The sequence below is a fragment of the Jatropha curcas genome, chromosome 6 (genome assembly GCF_041381405.1).
Source record: "Jatropha curcas cultivar XTBG-Jc1 chromosome 6, XTBG_Jcur_1.0, whole genome shotgun sequence".
Taxonomy (NCBI): domain Eukaryota; kingdom Viridiplantae; phylum Streptophyta; class Magnoliopsida; order Malpighiales; family Euphorbiaceae; genus Jatropha; species Jatropha curcas.
Genome location: NC_143156.1, coordinates 8,779,770 through 8,795,949, shown reverse-complemented (window position 1 = coordinate 8,795,949; position 16,180 = coordinate 8,779,770). Strand labels below are relative to the sequence as shown.

The 16,180-nt window shown below is 30.7% G+C and overlaps 2 protein-coding genes across 3 annotated transcripts; both read left to right on the top strand.

Annotated features, from left to right (window-relative positions):
* The first annotated feature begins 6,712 nt into the window (after window positions 1-6,712).
* On the top strand, window positions 6,713-10,213 carry LOC105646283 (wax ester synthase/diacylglycerol acyltransferase 11). Its single transcript, XM_012232109.4, has 6 exons — window positions 6,713-7,575; window positions 8,838-8,910; window positions 9,021-9,088; window positions 9,161-9,370; window positions 9,575-9,712; window positions 9,831-10,213. The coding sequence occupies exons 1-6, from the start codon at window positions 6,805-6,807 to the stop codon at window positions 9,978-9,980; spliced, it is 1,410 nt and encodes a 469-aa protein (XP_012087499.1). The 5' UTR covers window positions 6,713-6,804; the 3' UTR covers window positions 9,981-10,213.
* Window positions 10,214-12,392: 2,179 nt separating this feature from the next.
* LOC105646298 (wax ester synthase/diacylglycerol acyltransferase 11) lies at window positions 12,393-15,972 on the top strand. Of its 2 annotated transcripts, XM_012232125.4 has the most exons (6): window positions 12,394-13,306; window positions 14,536-14,608; window positions 14,728-14,795; window positions 15,072-15,281; window positions 15,374-15,511; window positions 15,656-15,972. In XM_012232125.4, the coding sequence occupies exons 1-6, from the start codon at window positions 12,548-12,550 to the stop codon at window positions 15,821-15,823; spliced, it is 1,416 nt and encodes a 471-aa protein (XP_012087515.1). In that variant the 5' UTR covers window positions 12,394-12,547; the 3' UTR covers window positions 15,824-15,972. The 2 variants fall into 2 exon arrangements, with proteins under 2 accessions (XP_089578338.1, XP_012087515.1); XM_089722212.1 differs by lacking the exon at window positions 15,072-15,281 and having other exon boundaries at window positions 12,393-13,306.
* The last annotated feature ends 208 nt before the right edge of the window (window positions 15,973-16,180 follow it).

Sequence of the window (16,180 nt, the reverse complement as noted above, 5' to 3'; positions counted from 1 at the left end):
GTTATGGAGACAAAAAGTTTGGCTACAGGTTATGGGACCCAGTGAAAAAGAAAGTTGTCCGGAGCCGAGACGTAATATTCCACGAGAATGAGATCGTGGTAGATACAACTTGTGAAGACTCCACAAGTAATGGTGTTGTTGATATTATACCAAGAAACATTCCTACAGATGATGCCACGGGAGGAGGAATGCCAGAATCAGAACAAGAAGAAGAAGAAGAGCCAGTCATAAGGGATTAAGAGACAATTGTAGATGATAACAGTGATGTAGAGGGTGTTGAGCAGGGGGAGCCAGAGAACCCCATTCCACCAGAAGGAGTTGAACCTCAGTTAAGAAGGTCAACCAGAGAACGCTAACCATCTACAAGGTACCCTAGTTCTGATCACATTTTGATTTCTGATGAGGGTGAGCCAGAGAGCTTCCAAGATGTGCAATCTTGCAAAGACAGAGATTGCTGGAGAAAGGCCATGCAAGAGGAGATGAATTCTTTGAAAAAGAATGATACATATGAACTAGTGAAACTTCCAAAAGGGAAGAGAACACTCAAGAACAAATGGGTGTACAAACTGAAGAAAGATGATGGCAACCTAGTGAGATACATAGCTCGATTGGTTGTCAAAGGCTTTACTCAAAAGAAAGGTATTGACTTTGATGAGATTTTTTCCCCAATTGTGAAAATGGGTTCTATTCGAGTTGTGCTAGGTCTAGTGGCCAATTTGAATTTTGAGTTGGAGCAGCTTGATGTAAAGATCGCATTCTTGCATGGGGATCTAGAGGAAGAAATCTATATGGAACAACCAGAAGGTTTCAAGGTCAAGGGAAAAGAGGACATGGTTTGTCGCTTGAAGAAGAGCTTGTACGGGTTGAAACAAGCGCCGCGACAATGGTATAAAAAGTTTGATTCTTTCACGGTGAATTAAGGCTACAAAAGGACAGATGCAGATCCTTGTGTATATGTCCAGAAATTCCCTGATGGTAAATTTATCATCCTTCTCCTATATGTTGATGATATGCTAATCTTTGGACCAGAAACACACATGATTAGCAAGTTAAAGAGTGATTTGTCAAAAGCATTTGACATGAAGGATTTGGGATCGGCAAGGCGAATTCTCGGAATGGAGATTATTCGAGACAGAAAGTCCTGCAGGTTATGGTTATCGCAGGAAAAATATATTGAACGAGTTCTAGAGAGGTTCAATATGAAAAATGCTAAACTAGTTAGCACTCCGCTTGCCGCTCACTTCAAGTTGAGTAAGAAATCCTACACATCAACAGAGAAAGAAAAAGGAGTTATGTCAAATGTTCCATATTCCGCAGCGGTCGGAAGTTTGATGTACGCAATGGTGTGTACAAGACCAGATATCGCTCACTCAGTTGGAGTAGTGAGTCGGTTTCTTTCAAATCCTGGAAAGAAACATTGGACTGTAGTGAAATGGATTTTCATGATATCCGATCACATTTGCAGGGGGAGCCGTGTCGTGGCAGTCAAGATTACAGAAGTGTGTTGCTCTGTCAACAACTGAGGCAAAAGGAGAAGTCTGAGCTGTGTGTCAAAGCGCCAAGAATGGAGAATCCCACCATTTCGTCGGGAGAGGGAGAATTGTTGTGGGGTCCCTCCGACATGTGGGACCCACATACATTTGAAAAAATAAAACACACATTTTTTTTAGAAGAAATCAAAGTTGGCAGCGAAAGTTATTCAAAGGTTGGCAACCAACCATGACATAAATGGAGCTGATGCCAACATGTCCCGCTGCTTAATTTTCTCTTAATTGTTTGTGAGATCCCAACAACTGGTATCAAAGCTGATGCCTAACAGGTTGCTCATATTAGATTTCTGCTTTCTCAATTCACTCATATTATGATTGTTCGTATCTTCTGAATGCCTTTCGAAGGTTGCTTCCAATTTAGAGTTGAGTGTTCATGTTTTGAGAATCCTCTTCTAAAGCTTACTCATGAAAACTGAGGTGTTGCGTATGCCCAAAATGATTTTAGTCAATTCTTGATTATTCTTCTTTACTTTTAAAGAAAAATACTTTTATGTAATAAAATATCAATTTTTTAATTTTGTAATTTGTAACAAGTTATTGTTGATGTAATATTATAAAGTTATTAGTTGACTACTTTTGGGCCAAATACATAAATATACTCATGTATTTTACAGAAAAAACCTTGTGGCACTCATACTTTGTGAATGATCTATTATGCTCCTGAAGTTACAAATCTTGCTGACACTGTATTCCTCTCTATAGTAATAGTAATATTTTATTGGGAGGCTTACTGCATAAATTCACTTATGTATTTTACATAAAAAAACTAGCAATCTCAACTTTTATTTTGATCTATTAAACACTTTAATTTATATTGTATCAATTAAATACTCTATTGAATGCTCGAACTTTTTGAAATTAGATCAATTAAACACTTCTTAGATGGTTAAAAAATGTGAAAATTATTGTTGTAAATATTATACTAACTATACATTAAGTCAATATCTTGCATATAAATGCCAAAAACATCAAAAAAAAAAAAAGATTTTCAGTGTATAAAAGGATACAATGTTAGCAAAATTTATAACTTCAAGGACATAATAAATCACTCACAAAAGTGAGAGTGCCACAAGGTTTTTTCCGTAGAGTACATGAGTATATTGATGCATTTGGCATTTTTTTTTTTCTTTTTTTTTGTGTTTTTGACATTTATGTGCAAGATATTCAATATATGTGCGGTTAGTATAGTCTCTAGAACAATAATTTTCATATTATTTAACTATCTAATAAGTGTTTAATTGATCTAATTTTAGAAATTTCAGTATTCAACAGAATAATTTTTGCAAGTTGAAGTAATTAATGAGTACAATTTTATAAATTTAAATATTTAATAAGTCAAAGTAAAAATTGAATGTATCAAAAGATTTTTTTTATGTAAAGTATAGACATGAATTTATGTATTGGATTTTGTGAGATGCAAGTTACTTTACTTTAACTATGATAAGGCTAATTTTCAACTTCGGGTATATCATTTTATGGTCTTTTATCTTCAATTTGCCATTCAAAACTATCTCAATTTTTATTTTTATAACCCGAAATCCCTTTTAATTATTTTTCGGTGAAATACAAGTGACTTGTTGCCGGTGTGAAAAAAAAAATAGCCATATGAGCATAATTCTGGTCTCCTAAATTCTCTCACTCTCTCTCCTATCTAGCTGCCTCACGTCTCTCTCATCTATATTTCTCTTAACCACCACTACGGTTCTATCCCACCCGCTACAAACCTGCAAATGTGAAAAAAATCCAAAAGACAAAGGAAGCTCTAAAATTTCTATCATAATATTTTAAACAATTAGATACTTACAAATACAAATAAAAAATAATACAATGTAAGTGAATCGCATGAACATGAAACTGATAAATTAACCAAAGCAAAGTTAAAGGATTAAAATACATACCAATAAGAATTCCAAAAGCTTTTTCGATACAGTGATCTTAGTATTTGAATAGCAGACGGTTATACCTAGAAACTTGAATAATCTCTGCATATGTTAAAAACGTGAACTTTAGGAATCTTTTTAAAGAACACGCAAAGAGAAGCGAATCAAAATCGTGATTGAAGAGAAAAAGAAGGAAGTTTATAATGGAAAGGAAGAGACAGAGAGAAATTCCAGGAGAAAGACTGTGGTGGTGGTGATTAGAAGAGACAGAGATGAAGAGAGAGATATGAGGTGGTAGCTAGGAGAGAGAGGAGAGAGAAAGTGAGAAAAATTAGGAGACATTATGCCAAAAATAATTCCTCTCTCTCTCTCTATCTCTCTCTCGTTACAACTCTTCTGCAATAATCATAAAATTAAAGAAATAGAAAGAAAATCAAAAAATTAGTTTCCCATTTTCAAACTCAATAGCCATGATGGTGAAATTTTTTTCCCTTATTATCCAACAATTTCTCTAATCGTTTGGCTTCTTAATTACTGAAGTATTTGTCGTTGTTCGTTGCGCATATAATCAAAGGGCTTTTCAAATCAAAGAAAAGATACTTTCAATTCATGCTATGGCTATAGCAATTCTGCTTTTGGTAAGTTTAAGAAATATATATGATGTTATTGCTTCCTCTTCTTTCCCTTTTTTTTTTTTTTCTTCCTTTTTTCATCAGCAACTCATTCAATAATTGCGCCAAGTTATTTTATGTTTTTGGATTTTCGAGACTAACCTCTTGTTGGAAAGGAGAGTTTTTCTTTTTTTCTTTTTTTCTTTTTTTTTTTTTAAGGAAAGAATATATGTGAGTAAAATATTAAAAGAAATGATTTCCTTTTGTTTAGAAATGGGGAGAAAAATATTAAAAGGATGAAAATGTATACTATTTTTTCTCAAACCCATAGTATTAGAATTTCAAGATTACAATTTCTCTATATTAGAGAAAAAAAGATACTCGTTCCGATTCTTTTATATAGATAAAATTTCATAAATAAAATTTAAATGAATATAATTGAATTGCCGATGCATTGTTGTATTATATTTCCTCTCCATTTTTAGCTAAATTGAATGTGGCTTTTAGGTTTTTTGCTTTATTTATTATTGCATCATTTGTATTTAAATCTTCTAATTATGACACACTTTTATTATATAGCGACATATATTTCTCATAATCTTATCATCGTGTTTAAGTAAGATAAAAAAAAAAAAAAAAACTTACATATTGTAATGTATTTTCCGTTAATTAAGAATAGAAAAATTATCATGTGTCATGGTTTGACACTGTATAAGAATATTTTATCATAAACTACTTTTGTAAAAAAAAAAATTGGTAAAAAATGGGCATATATTATATAAGCCAAACACTAAAAATTGTTTAGTAAAATTTTCTGAATGTTTTCTCTCCTAGTGGCAGCGGTTTGCTGCAAAAAATTGCACTATTTTATGAAATATGCTGTTTTTTACAAATTTGCATGATACTTTATTTATGAGATGTTCACATTTTTAAAATAAAAAATAAACTTTTATTTCTCACTTTTTTTTTTTTTTGAAAAAATGGGAGGATTAAATATAAATATTTGATTAGGTTATTATGTTGACATTAATTAGTAGAAAGTTGGCATTAATGCAATGTTGGGAGCAAAATAGAAAGATGTGATAAAAAAATTCAATTAAATTAATTTTTTAATTCCTGTGCAAAGTTAATTATGTCTATAAAAAAGAATAGGAGGGAGTAAATGAATCGAATTGTTATATTATATAATAATGTGAAATAGATGTTATCGCTTTACTACTTCTATTATTATCTCTCTCCTAAGATTTTCTTTCTTCTTCTTTGTAAACAAAGTCTACATTCAATGTAGAAATTTATAATTTTTTCTTTGGATTCTCCATTTTTGTGGTTTTGTTGGTACACTTGATGTATAGACTCAATCACAAATATGAAACAAATCTGATGAAAAAATGTAGGATAAATGAGGGTATTGTTGATCATTTATTGAGCAATCATGGGTTTTAACTTCTTATCAAATTATTCATCTCTACTTTTTTTTTAATTCAAATTATAATGTGGTATCATAGCAGGTCCGATCTAGTTTAATTTTTTTTCAATTCACCGGTATTTCACCACATTTCAGTTTGGAAGTTCAATCCTAACAAGGTCCATTCAATTTCAATTTCACTGGTAAAGCTCAGTTCAATTTTAGGATGAGCATTTTAAATTCCAAGTATCAACCAAATGTGTAGTATTGGTTGCATTAGAGGAAAGTATTAAGAATCTCATATTGAACAAATAACGCATTCACAAAAGACATATAGGGGTAAAAGATAATTAAATAATTAGTTAGGACTAATCTGTTAATCTTGGTCAACGTAATTCCAAATAAGTACATCCTACTTAGCTTTAGAGTAGTTTGGTAATTCTTTAATTTTTTTTAGCAGATTTTTCTCTTTGATTAAGAGCAAATGTCCGAAAGCGAAATGATAAATTAAAAAAAAAAAAAAGGTACAACGGTGATTATTAATTTGTTAAGATTTTAAAATTGTTCAACTGGGCTAAAAGACGATATATGTTAGAGCTTTTTTTAATCAAATTAATGGAGACCGACACTGAACATCAAGTATGAATTTATTTTTTATTTATATTTTCCCTCAAAAAGAAATACGAATTATTTATTTTACATTTTTTATTATTATATAGAGAAAACGTCTGTTGCATCTTTTTAGGTGTGGTGAGTGGTTTAAATAATTTTATATAAACCGACTCTTTCAGTTTATTCATTATAGAAAGTTATCGCCTTCACTTTTCAAAATATTTTTTAACATTAAAAAAAAAAAAAAAAAAAAAAAAACATTCCCTTTGGGCTTTGGGAACCCGATATGGAAAATCAAGGTTAAATAAAAAAAATTTAGAGAAAAAATCAGAAAAAAATACAAAATTCAGCCGCCATTGCCATTTAGCAAAATACAATAAAATAAAACATAATAAACATTAAAATTAAAATTTTATTTTATAAATCAAAGTAGAATATAAGATAATTAAATATATTTTTAATATAAATATTGATGAAAAACTTATTATTATTATTATTATTATTATCAATAATATCTTCTTACTTGTAATTATGAGGTGAAGTCTAGTGGGCTGAAACCGCTGGTCTAATTTAGATAAAACCTAAATGTCCATTTATGACCAAATTATACACCTGAATATTAATTAGTATTAATATACTTAAAAAAAATAACAACCATATAAATCGTAAACCATTATCAGCATTCTTAATTCTCCCTTTGACTAGTTACAGAGCTTTATTGGAAAAAAGCAGCCCCATTCTCTTAAATGGCTTCGCCGGAATTAAGCTTCTCCGACGAGCCAATAACTCCAGCTGGCCGCCTATTTCTCCGGCCGGAAATGGACACAATAATCCACTGTGCCCTTGGCTACAAATACCACAGAGACATCGACACCATAAAAACCATCGTAAAGAACTCTCTCATGATTCAGCACCCGAGATTTTGCAGTCTCCTTGTGCGTGACAAAAATGGATTAGAGCACTGGAGAAGAACGGAAGTCGACATCGACCGCCACATCAGAGTTGTTAAGACTGCCGCTTCCGCCACCAGTAATGATGGTTACTCAGACGACGACGTCGAGAGAATAATTAATGACTATATAGCTGATTTAGCCGTTAGTACTCCACTAAGCTTGGACAAGCCTTTATGGGAAATTCATTTTTTGGAGAAAGAGAAGTGCTTAGTATTTCGTATTCATCACGCGCTTGGTGATGGGATCTCTCTTATGTCGATGTTGTTGGCGAGTTGCAGAAAGGCGGATGATCCGGAGGCGGTGGCCACCTTAGTTACTGCTGGCCGGAGAGATTGGCAGGGAAGGAAAGGGAAGGATTGGATAAGGACTTTGATGGCGGCTTTAAAAATGATTTTGTTTAGCTTTGTTTTCTGTTTGGAATTTATTTTGAGGTGTTTGTTTGTTCGTGATCGAAAAACGGTGATCTCCGGCGGTGACGGGACGGAACTGTGGCCCAGAAAGGTGGCTACTGCTAAATTCAGGATTGAAGATATGAAGGCGGTGAAAAAGGCCGTTGCTAATGCGGTAAAGTACTTTCAACTGTTTATCTATTACTTAATTACTATTATTTATATGTGTATGTTTACTTAAAGTTTTTTATTTTGAAATATATGTTTATTTATAGTTGATACATATTTTTATTTGTGTTTATTTATTTAGCATGCTCGATGAAATGTTTTTCTCATGTGGTCTTAGACTCTTAATGTTAAAAAAAAATATTGGAGAGAAAATCCCATATATAATTAAATAATAAAAAAATATAATTAAATACCTAAATTTGTTTTAATATTTTGAAGTTCAGATATGAGAGTACGTAAAAAAGATCCCTAATATTTAATGTATTAAAAAATAAAATTTTCATTGTTATAATTATAAGGCAAATAAATAAATAATTTTCTTTTTTGTTTTTTTGGAAATTTAGGAGAGATGGTGGTCATTTCCATGTTTCGTTCGGCGCGTGGGTTGGGTGGGAAATTTGTATTTTTCCATTAGGGTTTTGTGATTGCCCACTTTCCAAGTACTAGTACAGCATAGAACGTAGGAAGAGAATTCAAATTATGCACGCGATGCGAAGAGTCGTATTAGGTTCCTCGGGTGACGTCGACTTCGTTTCAATCCATTGAAAATGAAGTGTATGTTTCTAGGAAGTTTTACTTTTCTCCGTCCGATAAAGAATTGGTCAGTATTAAAATTCGAATATTAGGCATAAAAGATTCTTCAAGCAAGTTGTTCAAATTTTTTTATTCGTTGAAAGGATAGATATGTCGAAATAACTGATATGTCGAAATAACACTGCAAGATATATAATAAAGATAACCACTCACAAAATTAATGAAAGTCACTTTCTTTTATTCAGTTACTATTCACAAATTATGAATTAGATATTAATTAAAGATTCAAACATGCGGGTGAAAGTGAATTGAATGAATCCTAGTCAAATTTTATTTCCATGAAGTTCAAACCTAGAGTCAAATAGCAAGTATATATATCATTTTTTAATAATGAACAGAAAGTAAATTATATCAATTATCATTAAACCCTACACTTAATTAGGTAATTTTAACAATGTCATATAATTTCAGTTTATCATTTTCACTGAATTTTGATTTTTATTTCAATTTGTCTCCCATATAAAAACAATATTAAAAATAAAATATTTTATAAAAAGCTTGAAATATTTCTACATTTCTATGTTTGTGTTGCTCAGGTATCATGACATGAGAAAATCTTGCTGATTAATGATATTAATTTTTTTAATTTTTTTTGGTTTTTCAACAATATTGTAGACCATTAATGATGTTCTGTTTGGAGTGATATCAGCTGGATTATCAAGATACTTGGATCACCGGTCACCAAATTGTAATGTTTATTTTCATGTCTAGATCAGACGAGATCCGGATAAACTTTTAATTTTTTACTTGTGAATTGTAGTTAAACATCTACTAACCTGGGATCATTTTTTTTGTTAGCTCTGCGAGAAGGGCAACAACTAACAGGTTTGTCCATGGTTAATTTAAGGGAGCAACCAGGATTACAGGTCAGTCAAATTAACCATGGCTAATTCGCCATTGTTCTTTGAATTGTTGTTGAAAATTAGTGATTGCATCAGGATTTGAAAGAAATGATGAAAAGCAATTCAGCATCTCGTTGGGGTAACAAGTTTGGATTTCTACTCCTGCCTGTTCATTACCATCATAAAATGGAGCCTCTGCAATATGTGAAAAGAGCCAAGACTATGATAGACAGGAAGAAGCAGACATTAGAGGCTCACTTCACATATAGAATTGGAGATTTAGTAATGTCTTGGCTTGGATCAAAGGTTAAAAACCCACTTCTATCAAATCTAAGAAATTAAGAAATTGAAATACATTGATGGAAACATCCGTTGTTTTGTAACTTGGATTCTACGTTGAAAGCGTGGAATTTCAATGTAAAATTTATATTTAACTTTAACTTTTCAATCTCAAGAGTTAACTTTCGAGGTAGTGTCAGTATTATAGTAATTTTTGTTATTGATTTGCAGGTTGCTTACTTGCTGAATTATAGAATTCTGTGTCATACAACTTTTACAATCTCCAATGTGATTGGACCAAAAGAGGAGATTACTCTAGAAGGCAACCCCATCACATTCATGAGAGCCAACACATCTAGCTTACCACAAGTATTGCCTCTAAACTTTGATCACTCTTTTCTTAGGGCATAAATTGAATGTCACTTTTGATTTTTATAAATTTCTTGTCAAAATATAATATAATTATGGTTTAAATGGTGAAAATTAGGCAGTGGCAATGCATATGGTGAGTTATGCAGGGAGAGCTGACATGCAAATAGTTGTGGCCAAAGACATCATTCCTGACCCAGAATTTCTTGCCAAGTGCTTTGAAGATTCCTTGCTTGATATGAAGGAAGCAGCTTTAGCCACCATTTGAAATATAATTAAGATAACAAATTTATTGTACAATAGAAATTTGTTGTCCGTTGTCTAATAAATTAATTAGCACATATCTAGAATAGGTTTCATCATGCAACAACATGTATTCTGTTCAATTGGTTAGTCAATTTTGTTATACTAACATTTCATTTATAGAAATGTTAAAGGACATCTTGTCTGTACGTTTGTTTGATCATCAAACCAATTTAAATTCCAATTTGTTTCCCAAAAGTATTTTTTTGAAATAATATTCGCTGCATTTTTTAATGTTTAAAAAATTAATTCATTAAGAATAGTCCTAAAGTTGTGGAACTGGGAATAATGAGATTTCTAATATTATCCTTAATGAAATTTAAAATGTCCTAAAATATCCTTAATGATAATCAATTAAAAAATTACCGTTTATTAGTTGATTGTATACAATTTATAAAGATTATTTTTTAAATAAATATATATAGATAATTAAAAATTTCAAAATTTTAAGTTTTATATTTTTTAAATTTATTTTTTAATAACCGTAATTTTTCAATGTATAATATTTTAGTATCGCTCATTTGACCTTTGTGTTTTCTTGTTGACTTAACTTGAAAATATGTAAAAATTAGATAGAAAGACCTAATAGTATAATGAAACAAATATAAGAATAAATGAGTATATTTTAAAAAAGATAAAGATGGACTAATTGTATTTCACAAACTACAGGGGTTATATCGTATTTTTTGCAAAAAAAAAAATCTAACTCAGCAAGATTAATAGTTAAAAAATCTAACTTGGCCATATTAATTGTATAAATTAATTGTAATGTCATAACAGGTCCTTGCAAAATTTAGAAAGCCATAAAAATAATTACTGAAAGAATATGATCAAATTTACATATTAAGTCAAAAATTTTAATTATTTAAAACTTTTTTCGTCCAACGAATGTTCAATAATATTCTCACTTGTCGTATATGTCTTTAGTTGATCGTTTGGCGTATGGACGAGTTACACGTTAAATGTAGGTAAACGCTATCCAGCATTGATGTTTCTACCTACTTTCTTGTCAAACTGGTAGCTTTCTATTTATATATTGAACCTTAAATCTGCTAAGGCTCAAATGTACGGTAGAGCCCAAGTCAAGTAGAGCCCAAAAAGGTATAAAAATTTGGGCCGACATTAGTTTAGAAACCTAAGTGCAAGTTTTTTTTTTCTTTTTTTTTTTTTTTTGGAGAATAAAAAGAGCAAATTTTGACTTTAAGCATAAATCATTGTTTCAGTTTATTATCTGTGGTCAATGGTCAAAAGAGATAGGGTTAAAGATGAGCAAAATTTGGTAAGAATGAAAAACCAAACCGATTTAATTTGATATTTCTATTTATTATCTCACCTTGATTTGGAATAAGGTATTAAATAGAAAATATAAAATTTGGATAATCCTAATTAGGAGATAGTATCAGAGTCTACCTTGTTTTAATATTGAACCACCTACAAAAGTGTATGCCTTCCTCCTTTTGAAATAGGTTCGTCCATTAATTTTACTAACATAATTTGATTATTTAGTTTAATAATCTTGGACTCAGTTCTTGATTTGGTTACAGTAAAATAATTAAATAAGTAATGTCTACCGAAAACTAAACATTTCTAACCTAATCAATTCAAATCGAATAGTTATATTTGATTCCAAAATTTATTTTGTTACAATTCAATTTCAATAGCACACAATATAGTCTAATAGAAATTAAATGCATATACGATCTAACAATTAATCCAGATTCGAACCCCATATTAAAAAAAAAAAAAAAGAAAATGTGATCAGTATATTTTTGTGGCTATTTCACATGTTTTAGATGACAACAACAAAGTTGCAATTTGGTTATTTTGATTCAACTAACATGTTGCCTGCAAATTTAAATTTAATGATCCTAATTATTTAGATTTTTATTAATTGCAAATATCCAAATAAAGAGAGAATTTAAATTTAATGTGTAAAAATGAAATTATGTAAAATTTAATTTATTACTATTAATTGGCCAAAATCTCACACCTTTTATTTTATTTTAAAGGTTAGATTAAAATTAAGAAATTTTTTTTTAAATTAATTTTTTCAAACTGCCAATTGAATGACCTGCTTGACAGAATTAGTAGTTTTAGCAACTAAATGTTCTAAAAGTTATCAGCTATTTTACTAATTTTTTATCAAGAAATTAATATTTCATAATTCCGATCGGTATAAATGCTATGCAAATGGATATTAAATGCTACATGAAAACCAATTGCCGAAAAGGACTTACATCATAAGTTCGGTTGATTTGAAAGCTTCATAAAACGGTTCGATTTGAATTATTCATGTAATAATTTATAAATTTGTTTTGTACAAATCATTAAAATATGCAATATATATATATAAGAGTACGCACGTTACGCAATACAACACTGAATCAAAAGCATGAACACAACACCCTGCATTTTATGCTTTAACGTTTCCTTCATATACTTAATTAATACGCAATATAACAGCTTCATATCCTTCACAGGCCCTCATTGCAACAAACTAAACAATAATCCTACTTTCTGACCTAACTAAAAATGGCTTCACCTGTAAATGTTCCCGACGAGCCACTCACTCCAGCCGGCCGATTATTCCTCCGGCCAGAGGCAAACACCATAGTCCACTGTGTACTTGGCGTTAAACACCACATGGACATTGACACTATAAAAACAACCATAAAAAACTCCCTCATGTGCCGTAACCCAAGATTTTGCAGTCTTCTTGTCCACGACAAGAATGGATTGGAGCACTGGAGAAGAACAGAGATCGACATAGACAAACATGTTATCCTTGTCGACACTCCTATGGCTTCTCCGGCCGCCGGTGATGATGACGTGGAGAAAATAGTTAACGACTATTTAGCAGAACTATCAATTAGTAGTCCGTTAAGCACTGATAAGCCTTTATGGGAAGTGCACGTTATGATGGAGCAGAAATGCGCGATATTTAGGCTCCATCACGCGCTCGGTGATGGCATCACGGTGATGTCAATGTTGTTGGGTATGTGCAAAAAGGCGGAGGATCCAGAGGCCGCGCCCACCCTGGTTGCTGGTGGCCGGAAGAATTGGAGGAGAGAGAAAGGGAAGAATTGGAGAGAGGTTTTGGTTGGATTTTTTAAAACGGTTTGGTTTAGTTTTGTTTTCTGTTCTCAGTTAGTATTGAGGTGTTTGTGGGCTTGTGACCGGAAGACGGTGATTTCCGGTGGTGAAGGGGTGGAGTTTTGGCCGAGGAAAGTGGCTACTGCTAAGTTCTACATTGAGGACATGAAAATAGTAAAAGAGGCTATTGCTAATGCGGTAAAGTGTGTATACATATATATGTTATTGTTCTCTTTTTTTTTCTTAAAGAAAAATTGGTTTAACATAATTAGAGGTTCTTAATCATTTTCATAATTAATTATAGGTTTTAAATAATTTTCAGATATTCTTATTATTGTTTATATTTTATCGTTATAAATACTCATATTTATTTCTTTTTGACTATTGGGAAGGAAATTTGAACATGGGTCTATTGTCAGATATATATTTACTTACCATTAGGCTATACCTTGGTGTGCAACTCATATTTATTTCTACCTTCTACTTAAAAATAATTAGATAATATCAAACACCTTTTATCCTTAATTGGCTTACTTTGAAATATAGGTTAAGGTTTGTTTTAGTTAAAAAATATAAAATGATGTTACAAAATATTTAACAGCATGTTGATGATATTGCTAAATAATAATTTATGATAGTATTATTAGTAAAACATTTTGGTTAGGAAAATTTTATGCATTACAATTCATTATTGTTATATCAAGTTTTTATCTTTTAGGAGAATGTAAATCCTCGTTTTAGAAGAGTTAATTAATTGTTTATTGCTTATTTTATATAATTTTTTTTTCTTAATATAGTTAAATAAACAGTAGTTTATCTGTAAAGCAAGTTTAGTGATGAAGCGTATGAATTAAAGTTATGATAATGCGTAGTAGATGTCTAACCATTCCTAACATTATCAGTTCGGGAAACTTAAGAAACTGAAATAATTTGTAGAATATATGGTATGATCTGTGTCTTTTTTAAATTTAGGAATATGCAATTGTTCAAATCGAATGAAATCAAATCTAAAACAAGGAAAAAATAGCAATTAAAATCGAACTCATCAATAGAATAAATAAAACTGTATAAAATCGTAACTGAATTGAAATCTGTTCGGTTACTCCTATTTTCAATTTTCAATTAGTTTTCACATATGCTCACCCCTATTGAAATTCATCAAATTGTTAAAAAATTTATGATTGAGAAGGCACGAATACTAAATCTTTTATTTTCTGCATTCTTATAGAAAGCGAAAAACACAAGTAGACCATATAATTAGTAGTCAATTTCTTTACTTCATGTGTTGAGTAAGAAGATTAATATTATATGTTTTCTATTTTTCTAATTAATATTACTTGTGTTCGTTTTAATATAAATTTCAAAATTAAGCTATAGTTAATTTACTTTGTTACCATCAAGAATTAATTTTGTTGAACAATATGTAGACAATCAATGACGTGTTATTCGGAATGATATCAGCTGGGCTTTCAAGATACTTGAATTACAGATCACCAAATTGTAAAATCCTATCTTTAATATATTTATTTTAATTAGCATCTTCTACCTTTTAATTGTAAATTTTGTAACAATCACATGCTTTAGTTAACTTTTGTTTAATCTCTTTGTTTGTAAATTAGCTTTGGAAAATGGCCAACAAATAACAGGAGTAGCCATGGTTAATTTAAGAGAGACATCAGCATTGCAGGTAAATATTTTCTTAATTTTACTTCTTATCATTGAATTTTATTTCTATTTAGTAAAATAATTAAGCAAAAAAAAAAAATACCGATTAATTATTAGATTATTATTGAATTATTAATCTATTATCAAATAATAACATTAAGATCTGATTCGGTAAACTATAACGGAATGCGTTTGTAATATAAGAATACATTCGATTGCATTGCATTGCATTCTATTATGACTTACCAAACAAAGCGTAAAGAGATGTTTTACTTAGAGAAATTGAAATTGGATACAGAATTTGATCGAGACGATGAGAAAGAATTTAGGATCTCGTCGAGGCAACAAACTTGGTGTTTTTCTCCTACCCACTTATTATCAAACAAATATTGATCCTCTACAATATGTAAAGAGAGCTAAAGCCCTAATTGACTTGAAGAAACAAACATTAGAGGCTTACTTCTCATCTAAAGTTGCAGATTTAGCAATCTCCTTGTTGGGACCTAAGGTGAAATAATTAAATTAAATACTTAATTAATGATTTTGCATATCCATAATTATTAATTAATATTTAATTAGATCATAATAATTCTATTGCAGGCTGCTTCAATGCTTAATTACAGGATTCATTGTAATACTACATTTGTTATCTCAAATGTGGTTGGACCAAAGGAGGAGCTTACAATAGCAGGAAACCCTATAACTTTCTTGAGGTGTATCACGTCAAGCTTACCTCAAGTATTGCCTTTAAACTCTAAAATTCTTGGGATTTATTTCTTGAAATTAGTTTAATTATTCTAATAAAATTATAATTGTATGATTAAGTTAATTATATTTCTAATTTATCATAATTATGTTTTTGTATTGGTTGGTGGCATTTAGGCACTAGCTATGCACATGGTGAGCTATGCAGGTAGAGCTGACATGCAAATTGGAGTGGCCAAAGACATTATTCCTGACCCAGAATTTCTTGCAAAGTGTTTTGAGGACTCCTTGCTTGAAATGAAGGAAGCAGCTTTAGCCACCAAATGTGTCTCTAGGAAAAATTAAGAAGAGGGCTATTTTTATTAATTACTATAAAAAAAATTTACTGTTGATTGTGATGAATGGTACGTGAATTTCTGAATTTTCAATGTACAATAAGATATTTTTAATATTTTTATTAATATATACTTAATGTAGGCAAGTGTTTCCTTCCACTATATGCCAAAGTGGTGTTAGTTTTGAATTGTTTACAGAAAACGATAAGGTGGGATTTGAATACATCAGCTAATAATCTTGTGGTGGTCATATGCAAGTGCAACTATCTGCTTTGATTGTCAAAACCATTTTGAGTGATGTCGTTAGACGACACATCTTAAAAACGACATTAGATGTTCCGCATTGCACCTCTTAAGTTAAATGTGA